This window comes from Amia ocellicauda, chromosome 9, assembly GCF_036373705.1.
Source record: "Amia ocellicauda isolate fAmiCal2 chromosome 9, fAmiCal2.hap1, whole genome shotgun sequence".
NCBI classification, from domain to species: domain Eukaryota; kingdom Metazoa; phylum Chordata; class Actinopteri; order Amiiformes; family Amiidae; genus Amia; species Amia ocellicauda.
The window spans coordinates 6,207,697-6,231,080 of NC_089858.1; the positions used below are offsets into that span (position 1 = coordinate 6,207,697).

The window sequence follows — 23,384 nt, forward strand, 5'->3', positions numbered from 1 at the left end:
ATATTCTGTCACTATGTCCAACCTAATCCAAACTATTTTATCCTTTGTTCCAAATATTTCCATAAAAGAGACCGTTTGTTTTCAATTACATTTCCTCTGTAACATTGAGGAGGAAAGTTACATTGTACTAACTCCTTCTCATGGGAGTCTTGTGCTGATTTACTTTGATCTCACATTTCTATCGGAAGCTCCCGTCAACCATTAGTATCCTTCAGCTTCTACCATCCACAGGCGGTAACACCCAGTATATACAACTGCTTCCACGGAAGAAATCTCTCTATAGTGAGGTTCATATTTTCAATATAGACTGGGAAATGACAGTTGATGACTGTTTCTTGTTCCGTAGTAGAACAAGAGGGCGACACAGCATTAATCAGTTGAGGGGCATCCTCTCCTTCTTGCTTTATAAATTGAAATCCCACAGAGCAAACAGGCTGCTCACTGATATAACTGAGCCAAAGACTCGCGGAGAATCTGCCCTGACTGCATTGTGCTGCATGCTTGTAACTCTCAGAGGAAACGCAGCTTCATTAGTCCATGAACTCTGTACCCCGTCTCCTGTATCAGCCACTGGTCACAATCAAAAGCATGTCTTCTGTGTTGACATTGGCTGTGATTTGATTTTGCTGCTGTCTTATCACTGGCACAGGCTAATTAAAAGGACCTGACAGATATGTGGTTGTGCAATATGAAATAAGGCAAAGCTCATGCTGAATTTCATCACAGCAAAAGCACAGGAAGTTGATAAATAGATCCCTCATTTCTGTTAATGATGTATAGCTGGAACAATTACATCTGTTTTTATATATAGTGTCTTGTAACAAACCTTGAGTTATTTTAAACATTTCTATTTTATCTTTAGACAGATTTTGAATCTGTGGATGATTTTATATTTTGGCATTTTGCTCTCAGATTTTCACATCCTGACAAGTGAGTCGGTCTGCTGTGATTAATCTTTTCCCTGGGATTCCTTTTATGCTGCTTATGGTTTCTGTCTAAAATGAACTGTCTTTTTTCCTCTTCATTCACATTAATAGAGAACATTTTGTCGACAGCCTTGCTCAGTAATGAACACTTGGTCTAGCTGTCCCTCTTCGGGAAGGGCAGCCGAGCACTCGGGAGCCGTTTGTTTACAAACTGACAAAATGACAGCCCGTCTTCCCAGAGAAAACTCTTTTTGAAAAAGTTTGTATTTTGGCACAAATCTGAGATATTGTCAATCCGGGGAAGACATCCGTAATTTGAGATACAAGTGAGTGTTTCCACAGAGTAAATAACAAATTAAATGTAATAATCTGGGCTAGTAGGCTGACATTTTATTTTCATTGCATTCATTGATTCCCAATGGGAATATATTCTTAATCGTGTGTCTCATTTTTTTTTTTAAATTTATTAATAAGTAAGTTTAGAGATTAGACTATATGTTGTATGCTTGGGAGAAGTGATGGATGTTGGTACTAACTGCAGTCAGGCACCATGCCAGGCTGGATTTTGGTTAAATACAGTTAACTACTCAAACCACAGGCAAACACTACATGAATAGATGTCTGTTAGAACAGCAAAATGTGCTTATGTTGTTATTGTTTTTCATTAAATGAAATACTTTTCTGTATGGTTGATTTTTAATAACCATGAGAATCTTCTAATGGAAAGCAATTTATTAGGTTTCCTTTTAGTGTAATGCTTTAGTGGAGATCCACAGGGATCAGTACTAGGGCCTTTGCTTTTTCTAATCTATATTAATGATCTGGACTCTGGAATAGTTAGCAAACTTGTCAAATTTGCAGATGATACTAAAATAGGTGGCTCAGCAGATACAATCTCGGCAGCACAGGCTATTCAAAGCGACTTCATTCACTTCAACTTCAAATATTCAGTTGTGGGCCGACACCTGGCAGATGAAATTCAATGTGGACAAGTGCAAGGTATTACATGCAGGTAACAAAAATGTCCACTATAATTACACTATGGGAGGAATAGAACTAGATGATGTAACGCATGAGAAAGACCTAGGAGTCTATGTGGACTCCTCACTTTCTCCATCCAAACAATGTGGGAAAGCAATAAAAAAGGCAAATAGAATGCTAGGGTATATTGTCAAAAGTGTAGAATTGAGATCAAGGGCAGTGATGTTCAGACTGTACAATGCACTACTTAGAGCTCATCTGGATACTGTGTACAGTTCTGGGCTCAACACTTCAAGAAAGATATCGCTGCTCTAGAGGCAGTTCAGAGGAGAGCAACCAGACTTATTCCAGGTCTGAAGGGAATGTCCTACTGAGAGACTGAGGGACCTGAGGCTTTTCACCCTGGAACAGAGGAGACTACGTGGGGACTTGATCCAAGTCTTCAAAATCATGAAAGGCATCGACCACATCAAACCAGAGGAGCTTTTCCAGATCAGCAGGGACACACGCACCCGGGGACACAAATGGAAATTGGGCTTCAGGTCATTCAAGACGGAAAACAGGAGACACTTCTTCACACAGAGAGATGTCACAATCTGAACAAACTACCCAGCGATGTGGTTAAAGCTGAAAGTTTGGGAACATTTAAAAATAGACTGGATAGGATCCTTGGATCACTCATGTATTAATGGACGCCAAACGAGCACGATGGGTCGAATGGCCTCCTCTCGGTTGTACACTTATGTTTTTTTTATTTACTGAAACTGTTCAGTATAGTTTTAAATAAACTAACTAAATATAATCTTTGTTTTGTGATACATAACATCTTAAAGGAACTTTATATAATCATTATGCAGAATTTGTAATATTCATTTTAATTCCACCATGTCACAGACAGAGCCTATAAACTCGGGTTCAGTTGGTAGTGGAGAAAATAATCCAAGCATGCTTTCAACCTATCATTTAACTTCACTAGAATAAATATCCCTATGTTGGGCTGGAATGCATTGTTTATGGACATATGTCTTAATAAAAAAAAAGTTTCAGCATACAGAAGGTGATAGGTAGTGTATCTTTATATCCATGCTGCCTGGATTCTTTGATCAAATTAAAAGACATTTCACCTCATGGGATTAAGAACCAAAAACCCCTCAATAAAGCAAATGCAGAGGAGTGTGTTTTCCCCTCTTGAGTTGATGGAGTGATGATTCTTAATAAATATCCACCCCCTGTGTCCACTGAAAATCCCACACGGTGGCTATCGTGCACTGTCAGTTTTGGGGACAGTGGTAGAGAGTCAGGCTTTGGCTTTTTCAGAAGGTTCATGGTTTACATGTTTAAGGTCTAATAACAAGAAAAACAAATGGTTTTAGTTTTCTTTCGAGGCTGAGAACATTTTCTGTAACAGCAGGAGGGGTGAACGCTTTGTGCTGGATTCCTGCAGACACCCTGCATGAGGCCGGACCCTCAGAGCACTCTACCACAGCAATGCTATTTTCACCCGAAAGAGGACATATTAGACTCTGCCACACATTAATACTTCTCTTCAGGAATAAAAGCCGTTTTCCATTTTTGTTATTATTTTTTGTATTATTAAAGTGACAAAGACTGTTTATGCAATATGTGAAGCCCCAGAGATCCCATAACCAAACGTCTGAATATTTCTGTTTTAATAAAAAAGTGATTTTGGAGACAGATATTTCTGTCCCGCAGTCTTCTCTAAAATGATATTCCTAGGAAGTCTACTGTGCACATTAATGGGTTTTTTCCCTTGGTGAATTATGTTGATCCCAAATGAAATGAAAAGGGAAATATAGATGATAATGCACCTTATTCATACTTTTCTGGGCTATAATTTTCCATTACCCTGGAAATGGGGGAGGCTGTGAATTTTTGCTCAGTCACAATGGTAACCTAAACTTCTATTGTGAGCAGGGAATGCAAATCGTTCATTGGCAGTTTAACACCAGGAGTATAGAGTGTCCTCTAAGACTTACTCAGACCTTCAAATATTTACCCAACAATTAACTAATTAGGCTTTAACAAAATATGTATCTACTGTTGTCATAAGAAGTGTATTAAAATGTGCAACCTCCCTAAGACATACCAGATGTTTTTCCAGCCACTTCCACTGTGGCAAGGACAATTCAAAGACAATTAGACTTTATTAACTCACAAAACAGAATTGATATGATTAACAGAAAAACCAAGGATACAAGTTTGGATATATGTCAGTTCTGGCAAAATCACATCATATTAATGAAGAAAAAATAGTTAAATTCTGTACTGTTTGCACAGCAATTTTTACCGCTTTAATGACCAACTGCCAATTCAACTGGTCCCGTGGCAACTCGTCCTCAGCGAAAACAGATTTTTTTTTTTTTTTTTTTAAGCGTGGATGCTTTCCAGTTCACAAATGCCAACATACAGCTAACCAGTAGATGCAGTTGTGTTACAACACTAGCACGTGTCCCAGCCACAGCCACCACTAATTACTGGGCAGGCTGAGCGCTGCGATCACTTTGCCCAGAAAATAAATGTAGTTTCCTATTCCTTTGTCTTGGCAGTGTGTGGAAGATAATGTTTTTGTTTCCTTTCAATTGCCTGAACATGAAGGAAAATAAATCAAAATGTGAGCAAAATTCCACAGAGAGACTTTTTTCCAAAGCAAAACGCAACAAAAAACCCCAAACATTTCATATACAACTTGGAAGGCAAATGAGTAAAGTTTTTCCATAAAGAAGAGGAGCAGATTAAACTACAACACAATTGGTTCTTTGCTGTTTGTGTTGTATGAATCAAACATGTCTTTAAATGTGTATCCCAATTTATGCAACAATAGGCAATATACACTGATCAGTCATAACATTATGACCACCTGCCTAATATTGTGTAGGTCCCCCTTTTGCCGCCAAAACAGCCCTGACCCGTCGAGGCATGGACTCCACTAGACCTCTGAAGGTGTGCTGTGGTATCTGGCACCAAGACGTTAGCAGCAGATCCTTTAAGTCCTGTAAGTTGCGAGGTGGGGCCTCCATGGATCAGACTTGTTTGTCCAGCACATCCCACAGATGCTCGATTGGATTGAGATCTGGGGAATTTGTCAAGTCAACATCTTGAATTCGTGATTCATCAGACCAGGCCACCTTCTTCCATTGCTCCGTGGTCCAGTTCTGATGCTCACGTGCCCATTGTAGGTGCTTTCGGCAGTGGACAGGTGTCAGCATGGGCACCCTGACTGTTCTGCAGCTACGCAGCCCCATACACAACAAACTGCGATGCACTGTGTGTTCTGACACCTTTCTATCAGAACCAGCATTCACTTTTTCAGCAATTTGAGCTACAGTAGCTCGTCTGTTGGATCGGACAACACGGGCCAGCCTTCGCTCCCCACGTGCATCAGTGAGCCTTGGCCGCCCATGACCCTGTTGCCGCTTCACCGCTTTTCCTTCCTTGGACCACTTTTGATAGGCACTGACCACTGCAGACCGGGAACACCCCACAAGAGCTGTAGTTTTGGAGATGCTCTGACCCAGTTGTCTAGCCATCACAATTTGGCCCTTGTCAAAGTCGCTCAGATTCTTACACTTGCCCATTTTTCCTGCTTCTAAGACATCAACTTTGAGGACAAAATGTTCACTTGCTGCCTAATATATCCCACCCACTGAGAGGTGCCATGATAACGAGATTATCATGTACTGTACTTCATGGCCTTCTGTTGCTTTGCATTGACACAAAACATGCTGGCATGAAGACATCTGCTACCAAACTTCTGAAATCAAAATCCAAACCGTAACATGAAATTTGGCCTCCCAAATCCCTGGCAAAGTTGATGGATGATCGTAACGTAAACAGGCTCACGGAAGTCAGACAGCCCGCCGGCCAAAAGGTTAGACTAACCCGGGTTTCAGCGAGCTGCGCAGCACATTCAACTACACACGTTTGTTTGTCTGTTTCTTTTCATGCATGATTTTCTTTAGCACTGGAAAGACCTGCCGGAGAGCTATTGTTTGCGGTTCTGTCAGTTTCGGGAGATTGATCAAGAAGCGGTTGCTTATTGTTAGGCTCATCCCGTAGTACCACGCTTCCTTTGCTTGTTGATTTATTTAGCAGGACAAGGGCGAAACCCATTTCTGACCTTCTGCATTTAAAGGAATATTCCCTCGTTTTGTTTTTCGTGCTCGGCGTATTCCCACCAATGTCACCTTCCTTTTAGGCCTCCTCTTCTATGCACAACAGGGATGTCTTTTTAATGAGCAGATAGTGATAGAGGGACTTCATCCCTTTCATTTTCAAACCAGTAGTAGTGGTTCACATTACATCCCCTTTAACACATAAGAAAACCTGTATCAGATAAAATACAGAAACATAATGGGGGTGAAATAGGTACACTGGTCAAACGTTTTCCTCTATTATTTTTTTGATTAATTAATCTGAGAGGTTGGCATAATACATAATTATTATGAGAGAAACCGCTTCTCAGTTTTGTGTAGTAAGAACGAAAGTAAGTCAGGAAGAAACAAGAAGTTGTTTAGCTCATCTTGCTTCACCAGATTCCAGAAGCCTGTTCATTTAGTGCAGTTCTTGTGAGATCTAGTTTGTTTTAACACGTTCCCTTAATGTGACTTTCTAATGACTTTCCACTTTCATTGGGGAGAGAAAGTCTGAGGAGTTTCTTCACATTTCTGCTGTGACAGATCATAGCAATCCACTGAAGTCCTGTATGGAGAAGACTGGATCGTTTTATATCAAGATACAGTTGTTGATTTTGGACTTTTTCCCATTACAATTAAAAATGAATTGCATATCCTTTTAACAGCAAAGGCGGTGTGGTGTTGGTTGAGCTCATCCCTGGTTTCTCTCTGTCCTGATCCAGAGCTCCAGTGTAACTGCAGTGTGGACGGGACCCTGGACGTAGAGGAGTGCAATGAGACCACGGGTCAGTGCACCTGTCTGCCCGGACACACGGGCCTGCAATGCGAGGTCTGTGAGGACGGCTACTTCACCAATGGAACCATGATCTGTCTGCTGTGTGCCTGCGATACGTACGGGGCCGTCAACTCCCTGTGTGACAGGTAAGCTTGTGATGCATTCCTGATTCAGTGATGGCATGAAACACCGCTGCATGTGCATAGTGTCCTGCTGTTTGCACCATGGGACTTGATGGAATGGAACTATGTGAAGGACTGTGGTGGGGGCAAAAGCACTGATCAGCAGATGTAAGAACATGGCAGTTAAACATGTGACTAATCTTCAAATTTGAGTCTTGGTAGATATTTTGATTGCTAAGTTAAGTCATTTGCTGATACGAGTGCTTTGTACATTGGATTTTTTTTTTTTTTTTCCTGAATTAATACATTTGGCTGACTTTCAGTTTCACTTTGGTTTTGGTTATTTAACAGTGAACTTAATTTCTGCTACCTCTTTGCCGAGATGGATATAAATTCTATACTAAATTGCAGACAATATTTTAATTGTTTCTTTGTGTGGTTCATAAAAAAAAAAGTGCCCTGAAAGACTGAATTGACTGAAAAGACAGCATACATTTGTTTTGGGAATATATGAGGTTATAATCTAGGTACAATAAAATGTGTCTGAGAAATTGAATTTGGTAGTGTCAACAATCAACACTTCTCTCATGTAGCAGAGCTACACCATGCTCTGCAATATGCTGAAGCTAAAATACTGTAGTGTTCAGTATGACGAACAGTGTTTTGGAATAATGAGAAGGGGACAAAAAATCGATGACGATGAGACAGAGAATGCGTGGTATTTTGGGCCTGTTGTCTCATTTATAAAATCCATAGGCGCCCATCCTCTGAGCTGATGTAGGGTCTTTAGGGAGGCATAACAAGAAAACAGTGTCAAGAAGGTATTTCTATGCCTATTCTTCACCTTTGGCAGATGAAATAGGATCTCTGTACTGGAGTCTCTTCTGGTGGGAATGCAGTCTGTCTCCCAGCCCTCTAAAAACACCCGGCCTGTTCAGAAGGCTCATTCTCTTACTCGAGCAAGTCTTATCTAGATAGTCCAAATGTCACGCAGTGCTTGGTCTTTGGGAAGCAGTGGCTTCAAAGCGTAATCTTTCATGCGCATGGCACCGTCGCTGATGCCACGATTGTGGTGTAAACAACCTTGATGGCTTGTGCATGTCTCCTCTGCCTCTCTGTCTTGTTTTTGCAGTAACCTACTGCTCCAGGGTTACATATCCTAATGGGATCCTCTATTGGGAAACTGCAGGTGTGGGTAACGGCAGTGTTTTGATCTTGCTTTGTGAAGTCACTCCTTACTTTGTTTCCTCGGTTGATTTAGTTAAATTGAGGGCTCGTCGCATATTCAAAAGGGTGTGTGTAGCCCATGGCATTATTCTCTTCTGGAAAGACGCATGCCCATTGTTTTTTGTAGCTGCTTGTTGTACTTCTCTAACCTAGCTAACGGGTGTAACCTTTCTATTCAAACGTCAGCATTGCTTTTTTCTCCATAAATGCAAGCTAGAGAATTCCTTTCAACAACCAACAACCAAGCAATACAATATTATGTTTTTTAGCCTGTTTAGCTACATAGAGTATATGTTTGCAGTTCACACATCTTCCTTATATTAGCAGGTACAATGTATGTTTGTTTCAGGTTATAATAGGTATCAGAATTATTTCAGTATTGTTCAATTTGTGTTCTGCCATGCCTTGTCTATTGGTAATTGTACTGAAGCTAAATCTTGTAAAATCATAACAGACTGATCCAGGGGAGAGGTGTAATATTCAAGTGCTAAACCATATTGACTAGACTTGCTTTTTTTTTTTTATGCAGTTAGGGCTCAACTCCAGCTCTATCGCCCACTTTGAGATTGGTTGTCTGTGTTGTATCAACCAAACAAAATCTAGGGTCTGCTTAGGGAGGCTGTGTGGAGCCAGAAAGTAAACAAGGTCTTCCGAGAACCTCTACAAACCACAATCCTGGCTCATCTTGCATAGGAAATGTGGACAATGCTTCCAGTTGTTTCATCAGTCCTGTCCTGACTGACTCCACAGTGACACTGTGCAGAAGACACCGGCTCCAGAGCTGGGGCTGGGGTCCATATGGAGACAGTCGGGCCCCAGTTATGACACATTTCTGGAAACCTCCCTCTCATAAAGTGGAACTGATTTATTATTTCAATCCCTCCGATTTTTAAGAAGTTTTGTGTTTGTACAGCTAAAGTTAGAGGTCTATATATATTAAAACAAAACTCTCATCCTCAATTTGTTTCCTGACATAATTTGTTTAGTCTTATCGATCAAGAGCTGTTTATCCTTGACCTGCACTTCAAATTCTTTCTAGCCCTTTAACTGTCGAAATGTAAGATCCCCTCAAGATAAATCCTTTTGCGTTGTTATTGTACTGCAGTCTTAAGACCTCAACTTTACTTGAAACGTCTTTCATTATTAATAGCTATGACAGATGTGTCCTTTTTTTTTTCTAGACATTACCAGCAACCAAGAAAACTCAGACAGGTTTTATTTAGACATAATAACAAAATGACCGCACAATTATGATCTGGTTGCCGTGCAACCTCTTACACCACTCTGTATGTTCTGTGCTGCTGATATGACTTTAACTCTTTCAAAGGTACTGCTCTGGACGGTGATGTTATTTAGATTAGTTCATTCTCCTTAAAAATGTCACTAAATTCAATCTGTATCCATCTCCTGTGTAGCTATTCTGAAAAGCCGGATTGTATTACTAATTTGCTGAAATATCTGCTTTGTGCTCGGGAAATGCCAACATGCTCATTTCACCTGTAACTGGAGACTGAATTCTGAACCCAAAGCTGGTGGTCTCCAAAGGTGAAGCAAAGACACCTGCCATATCACCTCATTCTTCTTCAGACTGCATAGTAAGGCATTTAGAAGAAATTGTTAAGTTACAGGACTGTTTACAAGGAAACTGCAAATTGGCAACCCTATTAAGGCTCTTATTTATGTTTTCAAAGGACATCCTGTCATGACCTATTTAATAACCATGAGCTGCCTATCTCGTGCATCTGCCAAAGTGGCAGCAGACTTTGCAGAGTTATGCAGCAAAGCAAGCTCTAGCGGTTTCAGCACAGTGTTAAAAATAGCGACTGTATTTTTGTGTCTAACCATTACTAGGAATGCTTCTGGTCTGAAAGCTGACAGTGCATCATTGTGGGTGGACAGGCTTTTATTTTATTTTTTAGTTTTTTTTAGTTTTGAATGAGTGAATCTCCAATGATAGGATTTCTAGGGATGTTGAAGTCGGTTCATTGGAAAAAAAGGTTTTGTCTGTTTCTGAAAAATGTTACAATAATAATAAAAAAGATAAATCCCAAATTAGAATATTTGACCTTTAAATTATGGATACATGGTTACATTTGGGTTATTTAGAGAGCAATATTTAGACCTATTTATACAGTAAAATAAAATTTAGCAATCAAATTAGTTACATTTTAGTTTTGGTTAGGTTTCGGGTTAGAGCCCCCAGTAACAGCTGCTTTTCTACTTAATTCAACTGGGTGTAGATTGTTTTCAGGCCCAGGTGGCACACCTGTTCATGCCTGATAGCTCAGCAACGTGACTATTTGGTAACATTTGTGTACAATACAGTAGAATCCTGCAACCAAACAAGATATAATCCACGAACTACAGGAAAATCAATATGATTAAATATAACAGTTTAGCCCATGATGTTTTATTTCTTTCTGTTTAAATTGACCAGACCTCACCTGCTTTCAATAAAGACAGGAAGTTATGTTTTTGCCCAGGTTGGGGAATAAGACCTAGGCCTGACTGCAGTTGCTTTGTCTGCTTAAAGTGCTTCCATATGTAAGAGGCTTTGAAGCAGTGTTTTGGGTTGGCGTAGTTGCAGAGATATAGACTAGGAAGATGTTGGTTTGCTGTGACTGCAAAGCAAGACATGAAATGAATTAAACCATTCCACCTGTAGCTTTCATTTGCTTACAGCCAGCAGGCAGGCAGACAGACAGGCAGAGAAATGTCAAAGGTTTTCAATAAACACCTATTGATTACATTGGCTTTTTTTTTAACCAATTTTAGAAGACTTTTCATCGTGCAGAAATAAGTTAAAAAAACCTACTACTCCAAATGTAATGACAGCCTTGCAGATAAATCTCATTACCTTGCTGTTGTGCTATCTATCTTGTTGCACTGTACTCTGAGTCAGGTCACTACTTCTAAAGGGTCTAAGGTAAGACCAAGAGGTCCACTGTATTGTATTTCTTCAACAGCTTCTGACTGTGGTGCTTTATATTGGTGAATCCAAAAATACCATACATTAAATGTTTTCTTCAAACAAACCTGAAGTATTTGCCAGAAGTGTGTTAGCCATGATTCAGAAATGAAGCACTATAGAGAGTTAAACACCTGCCTTTAATAGTGTATGGGACAATAGCCTAATCCAACAAGAAAAGCATCCTTATCCCTGTAAAATTATTTTATATTAAAGTCAATACAATATTGCTTATTGATAGACTGACCAGTATATACCAAAATATATATATAATACCAAAAAAACCAAAATAGCACATTGATATTGTGAGTGGTATCTGTTTTCCTATCACTAGACACTGTAAAAACACGATCTTAGTTCTTATGTGAAACCAAAGTTATGACAAAGGAATGACAGAATACAGAAAGCCTTTACTGTTTTGAGAAGGAAAAACAATATATATATATATACACTCACCTAAAGGATTATTAGGAACACCATACTAATACTGTGTTTGACACCCTTTCGCCTTCAGAACTGCCTTAATTCTACGTGGCATTGATTCAACAAGGTGCTGAAAGCATTCTTTAGAAATGTTGGCCCATATTGATAGGATAGCATCTTGCAGTTGATGGAGATTTGTGGGATGCACATCCAGGGCACGAAGCTCCCATTCCACCACATCCCAAAGATGCTCTATTGGGTTGAGATCTGGTGACTGTGGGGGCCAGTTTAGTACAGTGAACTCATTGTCATGTTCAAGAAACCAATTTGAAATGATTCGACCTTTGTGACATGGTGCATTATCCTGCTGGAAGTAGCCATCAGAGGATGGGTACATGGTGGTCATAAAGGGATGGACATGGTCAGAAACAATGCTCAGGTAGGCCGTGGCATTTAAACGATGCCCAATTGGCACTAAGGGGCCTAAAGTGTGCCAAGAAAACATCCCCCACACCATTACACCACCACCACCAGCCTGCACAGTGGTAACAAGGCATGATGGATCCATGTTCTCATTCTGTTTACGCCAAATTCTGACTCTACCATCTGAATGTCTCAACAGAAATCGAGACTCATCAGACCAGGCAACATTTTTCCAGTCTTCAACTGTCCAATTTTGGTGAGCTTGTGCAAATTGTAGCCTCTTTTTCCTATTTGTAGTGGAGATGAGTGGTACCCGGTGGGGTCTTCTGCTGTTGTAGCCCATCCGCCTCAAGGTTGTACGTGTTGTGGCTTCACAAATGCTTTGCTGCATACTTCGGTTGTAACGAGTGGTTATTTCAGTCAAAGTTGCTCTTCTATCAGCTTGAATCAGTCGGCCCATTTTCGCCCACAGGACTGCCGCATACTGGATGTTTTTCCCTTTTCACACCATTCTTTGTAAACCCTAGAAATGGTTGTGCGTGAAAATCCCAGTAACTGAGCAGATTGTGAAATACTCAGACCGGCCCGTCTGGCACCAACAACCATGCCACGCTCAAAATTGCTTAAATCACCTTTCTTTCCCATTCAGACATTCAGTTTGGAGTTCAGGAGATTGTCTTGACCAGGACCACACCCCTAAATGCATTGAAGCAACTGCCATGTGATTGGTTGGTTAGATAATTGCATTAATGAGAAATTGAACAGGTGTTCCTAATAATTCTTTAGGTGAGTGTATGTCTCAATTTCCACGTGAAGACCCTTCAAATGTTCCTGTTGTGTTAGAATGTAGAAGTGGTACTTTTAAATAAAATATTATTCTTTCTCAGCATGTTTTACAGCTAATTCATCCCTGTATGGAAATTGTAGCCTGTTAAATGACAGTTTACATGTTGTAAGTCCATGCACCGGCAGATTGTAAACTTAAGTGCACCGCGAATGCTGGGAGAATGTTAATGCATCTCCGTGCTGCTGTTCGGAGGTTCAGCACTGGCAGCCATGGGAGGAAAGGTTGGGAAATGTAGGGAAATTGCTTTTCCCTTCGCTTTTGTCCTCTCATCAATGGCTCAATTAAGAAAAGTAAAATGCAATGCTCTGCTTTTGATGGTTTTTGCTTTATAATAGGAAATGTACATTTAGTTAGCATTAAAATAATACCAAATCAAACATAATTATTCCAAGGCCACCATACATGCAGTTGTGGTTTAAGTGAATGATTTGGGAGTATCTAAGTATTCATTAATCGCTAGGATGACAATATCATTGAGCATGTTATTGTGCTTTATAATTTCTTATGTCTGATAGGATATAACATTGAGTTTACCCCAGGTTTACCTATTTAAGTCAGTTTTTAATAATTTGAGAAATGTTTTGTTTAAAATCTTAAGAAAAAAAAAAAATGCAGTTTCAGAAATGCAGCTTTGAATGTGCTTAAGAGATCAGACAAAGTCAAGGGGACACAGATTCTCAAATTTGCTTTCCGTCTAATGATTAAAATAGCAACCCCACTCTCAGGTCTACTCTGTGGAGTCAAATCTGCTGCTTTGTAGAAGTTAGATAATGTGCCCAAGAACGCTGACTCGCCATTCTCAAGATCCCACTGAGAGCCAGAGCTGAAATAGCAGAACGGCTCAGCTGAAATTGGAAAGGGGCGAGTGGCTTTTTTCTGGATGGGGGAGAGGGTGGCTGAGAGGTGGGGGTGGGGGGGCAGCACCAGACCACATTGCTTCACCTCCCATGTGATCCTGCTTAGACTGTCTGAGCTCAGCGTGTTATCACGCACAGGCTAGACTAACAGGCTCAATTTCTGCTCTTTCAGTCTGATAATCACGGTGACTTATACAGATTAGCTGGGTTGAAACCCTTACCCATGTGCTGTTTGTAATTGCATTGTATGATGATTGCAAAATATGATTTAATATCACAGAGTGCACCTTGTGAATTGGGATGTGTCCGTTGGCTTTTTGGCAAGATTGGTGTGTATAAACGGGACATCCTTCATTTCACAAAAAGGCTACTGAAGGATTGAGCTGAAGGTGTGGTATTAGCAATGCTATCGCTCAAGGGCTGGGCACACTGGAGGAAAGCTGTTCTGTAGACAGTCTCGCAGGTCTGCTAGAGAGGGAAGTGGAAGGGAAGAGCATCCGTTAGGAAGCTAAGCTCTAGCCGCAAAAGGCCCACAATTGATGAGGATTCCTGTTGCATTGTGGGAAACCACAAGTATGTAACACTCCCCAAGATCACCACGTGTTGTTCCTGCCACGGCTTAGGATGTATTTTCAAGAGTCAATAACAAAATACTGCAATGTATTTTTGCTGATGTCTCATTCACATTCATATTCTTAAAGGGAAGACGACTGAACCACTGTCATAACCATGAAATATCATGAATGAAAGCCTTTATTTTAAAAAATAAAAATCCCATTAAACTTAAACTACCCCTTTATTTAACTTTGATAGGTTTACATATTGACTGCAAACAGCTACCTAATTCAATTAGTAATTAAACAAGAAGGAAAGAAAACTATTCAGTGCTTGTCTGTATAGTTAGCCGCACTAAGATATATTTCCCTTTAAAAACATATGTGCCCCTGCAGTAGGGCTGTATTCACAACCAATGTCATACTCCTGTCTACATCAATGAAAACTGTAAGGTTGTCAAACATAACTGCTAGGCAATTTGAGTGATTCACTTAATGTGGAATAGTAGAAAATGAAAGAATCTCCTTTCATTTGTCAGATAGCTACTGGTATGAGCAGGTCTCCTGGCAGACGGGATCTATACCATAAGCGACTAATAATAGTTCACACTGCAATATACGCCTGGTTTGAAATGTGATAGCCACAGTAATAGTAGCTTCAGATTTTAGGAATGTTTTCCTTGGACACAGGACAAAACTTAATAATAAATAATACAGGGTTCTCTACATTTTATTTAATTGTATTGTTTTTATTTAAATAAAATGTTTTTTGAGAGCAGTCCATATATATATATATTAATACAAAATGGAGAAAATAACAGCGCATTACATCATTCATAATGACTGGGCTCACACTATCCTACATATTTAAGTAGCAGATTTATAATTCTATAACAAACACTGGACATTTAAATTTGGATGTGAAGTCTTTTAGGTGTGAAATATACTGAGCAATACAATACTGTACGGACTGGAAAGCTTTGTAATGTACAACTTAAGACGCCTCCTTCTGTATACTAGCTTGAGGTACGTAGTATTTGTGAAATTTTGTGATCTATAATATACAAAAACGTCTGTCAGAATCTGTATCAGGTCCATATTAAAGTGAAAATGGAGACCATGTTGATGGTAAACTATACAGCCTGAAAACTACAAGCAATTTGTTGTAAGTGTCCTTGTTGTAGTTGTTGCTATTTTAATAGGTTTCCTGTGGTTTGTCCTGCACTAGCACTTTTGGAAAAATATTTCCAATCATTTCATAACAGAAAATCACACTGTCAGGATTCTAATATGTATCTAAAACCTTATGCATTATTTGTAGGATGCTGGGTGCTGAGACTGTCATTCAAACTCTTAAAGAAATAAATTAAAAATAATAAGAAAGGGGGAAAAACTGAAACAAAAAATAATGTAATGTGTGTATGAAAGACAGGTAATCAGTGTAATGGATTGTATTAATTTCAGTCAGTTGAGCTGGTTCCTAGAAATATTATCCTAATGCCTTCATTCAGGCTTCACTGGAGGATTGCACAAGATTATTTGTAGTTCCTCATAATATCGATAATGTGGTAGTTAAGTTGATTTGTATTCATAAGTCCTGTTTAAAAAAAAGATATGAAATGTCTTGGCAGGCTAAAGGAGAAGCAAGGCATTTTATGACCTTTGAAAGAGCCTCAGGGAAGGGTTTGACTGAAACTGAGGTTTACTATTGTGTAAATGACCCTGCATCCTCTAATGTGGCATATTGTAAAGCTGTCAATAACTAGGCTGGAGCCTCATATTGAACTCCCAGTGCTGTTGATGTAAAGCCAAAGGAACTAACTGGTAACTACTATAACCACCAGGCTTTCCATTTGACAGATGTACGGGTCCTATACATCTTTCCTATCTCTTCTCTGACTCAATGGGCAACATGCTGCTCTCCCATGCAAAAGATGGTTCAGCAGTGCAGAAAGTGAAGTGTTGCTGTCTGTATATTTGTCTTCATTTGGCAGTGTTGTGTGTTTCTGACCGAGGAACTTCACAGTGGGAAGCTGAAGGAGCGCTGCGACAGCTGAAGGCCTCTACACGTTGTAGTATATTTGGCAGGGTGTTTGGAGATTTCAGCTGATTCTGTGACCTCTGTAATTTCAGAGGATGTGCGAATCTGAGCCAGAGGTCCTGCTCAGATAGTCTGTAGTCACTTTGTGGTTACAATGCACACCATAATGACAGGGTCTGGCTTTTCTTTTGAGACGTTTCATTTGGTTTCTTATTGAAGCTGTTTGTGCTTCCTGCAGATCTGCACTTCAGTGTTGTTTTTCCTCCCAATGTTCATTCATCTTTACTGACTTACAGAACATTTTACCATATTATTATTTATTATTTTTAATTATTATTATTTATTGGTGGTAGAGAAGTACATTTTAAAGGCTGATTTCCCCTGTATTTAGAAATTCTAGTAATCTAAAAATAACTACATTTGTAAAGTCAGGTTGGCAGCCCCTCAGTGCTGCTACATTCAGTGTCTTTATTCCTCTTCTGTTTTTTCCCTCTGGACAGGAGAACGAGCAGAGAGTTTAATTTCTGTTAAAACTGTTTATAGAAACGACATCCCAGAATTAACTTAAACAAAAAAACAAAAAAAACAAACAAAAAAAATAAAATATATATATATGTGTGTGTGTGTGTGTGTGTGTGTATGTATATATATATATATATATATATATTAGTGCTATTGTATGCAATAAAGCTTAGAAAGAAATGTCCCATGTTGAACTTGTCTGATGCTTTTTATGTACTTTACATACTTGTGGTTAAATACAACCAATTGAATCAATTGTTTTGAGGCAAATTGAGAAAATTCATCATGGAAGGATGCAATCAAGTCCTCGAATAAATCAGCCAGCAGGACAGTGTTTTAATCGAGTGTGGATTGTCCATCCTGTCAACATAATTTGAGTTGTATTCATATCCTTTTACTCCTAGGTGCTGCAAGCATCACATTTAGGGGGGATTTGTCCATAACTGAAAGGCTTCTGTGGAGATGAACTCCTTTCTGGGTTTCAGATCTGCTTGATTAAAAAGTTTAAAGTTGCCAAAATAATAAAAAAAATGTATATAATTACTTTGTTTACTTTGAAGATGCCAAAATATATAAAGAAAAAAAAATCTTTGATGTTTAGGAAAAATAAATAAGTCTGTACTATTAATATTCATAATCTGAGAAACATTAGTTTGTTTCTGCTTTAGAAATAATGAATTTATTTTCCAAGAAGAATAAGTATTGTTTATGCTTTAATGCAATATGTGCTAGGTCAATTTTCAATACATCTGCCTTCTCATTGGTATTCAGTCCCCTACCTACAGAGGACATGGAAAGAGAAAATAAGGGACATTTTCCAAAGGTTTCCATCTCTGTCAGCACTCTCACAATGTGGCATTTCACAAGGTCAAGTTAAATTTGAGGTCATATGAGGCGGAAATGGCTGCAGATGGAAGATCTATGAAACTACTCATGTACAGTACAGTAGCTGTGTTCTTATATGGAACAAAACAGAAGAAGCATTGTCAAACTGGCAATGCAAAGAAATCAGAAACACAGATAATATTGACATGTTTATTTTATCCGGGTGAAATATATATGCAGTCTTTACTAATACCTAGTCTCTGTTTCCCTGGTGCTGAAGGTTATATAAATTGATCAATAATCATGATTAAATTCTTGGGTCTACGGTTGGCGTAATGGTTCTGAAGGAACCGCTGAAATAACAGCAGGGCTGAGAAAAGGATTTATTGTATTCTTTCTCATAAATGTTTATCTTAAGGCTGAATGGGCCAGTCATCGATTTACATTAATTACAGCTATCCTCGAAATTTCTCTCTCAGTGCAGTAGACGGGCCGCACTCTGCACAGAAGCCCAAACTGCTTTCTAATGAACAAGAGGGCTTCAACATGGCATACGTAATGGGGATTAGAGAGGCTGTTGGTAGTTGGGTCCGTGTGATGAGCAAAGCCCTGCCCTGAGAATCTGTTCATGAACAGCTCAGCAGCACCGTTATTAGACCCATGAGCTGTGTATGCTGATCTATTCTTCAGGGCCGTTTCTTCATGGGTCTTCTCTCTTCCTTGGAATGACTGGCAGACATGAGTGTGGCCTCGTCATCCTTCTGTCATCATTCCATCTTTAGCTCTGTGTCATCTACTCTAGGCTATTTTCAGCCAGGTGTCTATTTGCATACAACATCCATTTAAGATCGATTTTTATACAATCTTTGGACTAGACTTTAGGTAATTGCAATTTCTTTTATTTTTTTTCCTAATCAAAATAATTGAGTCCTATTGAGGGTTTTTGCTGCAGTTTACCTACAGTTTATGCCACAGATTGTATTAATCGATCTTAAGATCACCAAAGACTGATCCTTAAATTAGAAACTGTAGGCATTCAGGGTAATGTAAGTAGATGGATTATGAACTGGTTGATGTCTAGGAAACAGAGGGTGTTGATTAGAGGAGTTGCTTCTAACTGGAGTGAGGTTGTTAGTGGATATCCACAGGGATCAGTACTAGGGCCTTTGCTTTTTCTAATCTATATTAATGATCTGGACTCTGGGACAGTTAGCAAACTTGTCAAATTTCCAGATGATACTAAAATAGGTGGCTCAGCAGATACAATCTCGGAAGCACAGGCTATTCAAAGGGACTTAGATAATATTCAGTTGTGAGCCGACACCTGCAGAAGAAATTAAAGGTGGACAAGTGCAAGGTATTACATGCAGGTAACAAAAATGTCCACTATAATTACATGATGGGAGGAATAGAACTAGATGAAGTAACGCATGAGAAAGACCTAGGAGTCTATGTGGACTCCTCACTTTCTCCATCCAAACAATGTGGGGAAGCAATAAAAAAGGTACAATATGCTAGTTAGAGCTCATCTGGATACTGTGGACAGTTCTGGGCTCCACACTTCAAGAAAGATATCACTGCTCTAGAGGCAGTTCAGAGGAGAGCAACCAGACTTATTCCAGGTCTGAAGGGAATGTCCTACTGACAGACTGAGGGAACTGAACCTTTTCACCCTGGAACAGAGGAGACTACATCAGGCATCGACCACATCAAACTTTTCCAGATCAGCAGGGACACACGGACCCAGGGACACAAATGGAAATTGGGCTTCAAGGCATTCAAGACGGAAATCAGGAGACACTTTTTCACACAGTTATCACAATCTGAACAAACTCCCCAGCGATGTGGCTGAAGCTGAAAATTTGGGAACATTTAGAATAGACTTGATAGTATCCTTGGATCACTCGGTTATTAATGGTCACCAAACGAGCACGATGGTTTGAATGGCCTCCTCTCATTTGTAAACTTTCTTATGTTATTAAATGGATCTAATAACAGTGCCACTCAGCTGTTCTCAGGGCAGGGTTTGCTCATCACAGGGATCCAAATCCCAGCAGCCCTAATCCCCATTTATGTATGCCATTAAAAAACCCTCTTGTTCATTAGAAAGCAGTTTCCCATTGTAGGAAATATTCCGGCATAGGCTACCAGAAAACGTTTTTTGTAATGAGTTGATGACCAGCATAGACTGCACACGTATTTGTGAATGCTGTACTTCTCTCAATGGTTACGATGGATAAATCTGTTGAATATTGAATGTCATCAAAGCTAAATTGAATGCATATCACAACTGCCAAAAATTGTGTTGATGTTACTGGTTGCAGTATGTTCAGGATTATTTATGGAGGGTCTAGTGCACACTGGGTTATTTATAAACTGCAATAAAATTACTATTAGGAAAGAATCCTCTATTGGTTTTGCATACAGTGGCACAGAACAAATTTGAAATGTAGAGTGTTTTTAAGTCGGTTGTAGATGTAATCAATTTTTTGAGTTTGGTTTAAATTCAACTAATTCGCAAGTAAATGTGAAAACGTGCCGTTGAATTTAAAAGCCAACTTGACATTGTAATCTTAATGTTAAGGACTAAGGACTACAGTAGACATACAGTAGTATTTTTCGAAGTATTTGGCTGGTTGATGGCTAATCCCTCACCTACAGTGCTTGACAGGTTTGGTTGGCTATAGGCCGTTATTGCATTACAACACTGAAATTCAGATTTCTCAGTTCTCTTCCCATATCTGACGCCAAATATGCCATTAAAAGACAAAAAGGCCATCGGTCCCACTTCAGCGAGACTCATTGTGGAAGGCAGCCCTGACCCTGAAAAGAGAATGCACATTTCTGTTCAGTCTCTCAGTGACTTAAAAGGTAATGTGGTAGAAAAGCTGAGGTATTTCTCAAGTGCTTCTTTGCATTTCTCTCATGATCTGGGTGTAATTGGCCAAAGCTGGGATTGGAATTAATCCTGGGAAGATCATGACTTTCTGTCAGTTTCACTGACTGGTTCTGAAGTGGTGCTTTGTCTTGTTGTTCTTATTAAATTAATTCATGGATCTGGGAAGTCGCTTGTGAAAGCGCTGCTACTGCACATCGTGTGTTTAAGCAGCCTTGTAAAATCTGCCCTGTTTACTTTCACTTAAGACAACAAGCTTACATTTTCCAGTACCGCCTTTTAAATAATTAATCAAACACCTATTCGTTTTTTTGTGTGTTTTCCTGTAATAGAGATTAAGGTAAACTATTTTTTGACATGCTTATAAAAGTAACAAGCGCTGAAGTATATTTTATACAACAGCTATAAAGTAATCTACAGAAGTGCTTAAAAAACTGCTTTAAAACCAATTCCTAATTTCAACAATGTCTTGTCTATTATGTCAAAAGTACTGTAAGGCATACATACAAGAATCACAACCTAATGTCCTTCCAGGTCACGCAGTCTGCTTAAACCGATTATTGACTTCATTAGCTCTTTTATTTCTCATTTGGACCTTTGAGTGAAATTCCAAGGCAGTCAAGGCTTCAAACCATTTCTCATCTTATTTTGTGACATTAGACACCTGTGACAACAGGTTTTGTTTTGTTTCCATGAGCCTTTATTTGATTGAACCACACTGCCCCAAATTTGGCTATTCCTAATGCATTCCTACTGTCCTCCACTCAAACAGAGAGGGGTGGCAGAATTTGTAGCCAAAGACAGAAACCCTGCAAAATATCTGCAGTACTGGATTTATTTCAGCAGCTAGTGAAAACCATACATTTGTATTTGCATTTTTAATGGCAGGGAATTTAATCAAATCACTTGCATTATCCCAACTCTGTTTTCATTTGTTCCAACATAATCCATCTTGAAATGTAATTATCACAATATATTAAAGGGGCTATGTGTGTTAATTAATCAAGGACAAAAGTACAGGGAGACACAATATACAAACAAAATGTGTGGTGTTTGAAATGAAAAAACAAACAATAAAACAGATTTCAAATCCCCCCCCCCCCCACACAGATTTATCCAAAATCATTTGTAAATGTATATTTTCAGATATAATTTCTAAATCTGTAAATAATTCTCTATTTAGCATTAAAATCCAGCCTAGGATATAAATCTGACACAATAGTTGTAACATTTAGTGAATCCAGATTTAGCTGAATCCAACATTTGTTTTGCTAATGAAATTGAAATGTTGAGTTAAACATTTGTGGGTTTGATTTAAATCTTTGGGGTTTGCAAAAAAATAGTTTGGAATTAAATTTAGTGGAATCCTAAATCTGGGTTTTACAAAGTAACTATTTAGTTGTTTTTAAATAAATATTTAAGTGAAATCCTTAATCAGGAATTGTCCGTGCAAAAAAGTTCCACCCATTTGAGCCATACATCAGCAGTCTTTGCAGGTAAGAGGCTGAGATGGGCTGGGAGCCGTATTCTGTCAGACAGCTTGGTGGTTACAAGTAACTTACAAGTTTTATTAATTAATGCAGTGGCTGAAAGTTAAGGGGAATATCAGTATAAGTTATACCAGAGCACAGTAGACCACTACAAAGGAATGTGGAGCAATACATTTATTACCTTTTGCACCAATGTTACAAACAGTATAATGATGACATGGGACTGACACCCATACCCGTTCCCATTTGTTACCCCATTAAAAAGACTGAATTTCTCCTGATTGTAAGATTGTGCAGTTATCCGAAGGGCAATGCCATTGAGTCATCTTGTTTTCTATGGGCACTCTCTTCAAATGGCATTTTTCCTGGAAGCAGTCTGACTTGCATGTATGCATGCTAAACAGACTCACCGGATCCAAGGATTAACCTCCCACCACCGTAATTAAAAGGATAGAATATGCTAGCTGTTCCAATCTGGACATCTTAAAAAATCTCCCCTATCCTTGCGCTAACATTTGCTATCCATTGGCCTGCTTCACCGAATAAGCCTGACCTTGGATCTGTGATCTAAAAGGAAGACTTGGATGATACAAGAGTAATGTGAAAACTGAACATCTGTGTCATTTGTCCTGACACATCCATTCTTCTTTGGGCATCGGCAATGTAATCCTCTGGAAAAGAAAAAAGAGAGAAGGTCTGGAAATGTGAGATTTCCGTTTAAATCGAGAATGAAATGGATATTGGCAAGCCAGAGCTCAAGAAAATGAAAGCCGATCAAACCAAATTAAAATGATAGATGCGCACAAGTTGGCTTTAAAATTTTCAGGAACTCACAGCTTTTTATTCCATGGTCTGTGTCTGTTTGTGTATTCATGTATTCTGCTGCACAAAACTGACTGACCCACACACACACATCCACATAAGGGCTTCTTTTCACATTCTTTTAAGATTTTGCCTACTGGCATTTCAGGATTCTTTTTTTACACTGTATTTATAAGGTTAGCGTGGCAGCAGTTTTATTTGCAAATCCAAAACACAAACGGAAAACATGGCATAAAACACTACACACATGCCAATGGGCTACAGTTACACATTTCACATTGTCCTTAATACAGCTTATTTAAAGTTACACTCCACTTGAGGTTGAAAAGTTGAGAATAAATTGTTGTATATCAGTCTTGTTAAGTGCTGCCTTTAACTGGACTTTCCAACCTTTGGCCGCAAAAACAAGAGAATTTCAATGGGGGAAAAAAAGGTGGTTGCTAAGAAACGGAACCCCACAGATTTGGCAAGATGAGCTTGAATAGCGAATTGAAGAATTAGGGCAAGACTCATCTTGTGTATTCATTTCCT

General features: G+C 39.1%; 1 protein-coding gene across 1 annotated transcript in view; it reads left to right on the forward strand.

The window, feature by feature from the left end:
• The window catches only part of LOC136758466 (multiple epidermal growth factor-like domains protein 9), a 180,261-nt gene that overhangs the window by 43,787 nt on the left and 113,090 nt on the right, over window positions 1-23,384 (forward strand). Inside the window, exon 2 of the mRNA XM_066712846.1 lies at window positions 6,784-6,982. Coding sequence (XP_066568943.1) covers window positions 6,784-6,982 — 199 coding nt within the window. The remainder of the gene's footprint in view (window positions 1-6,783; window positions 6,983-23,384) is intronic.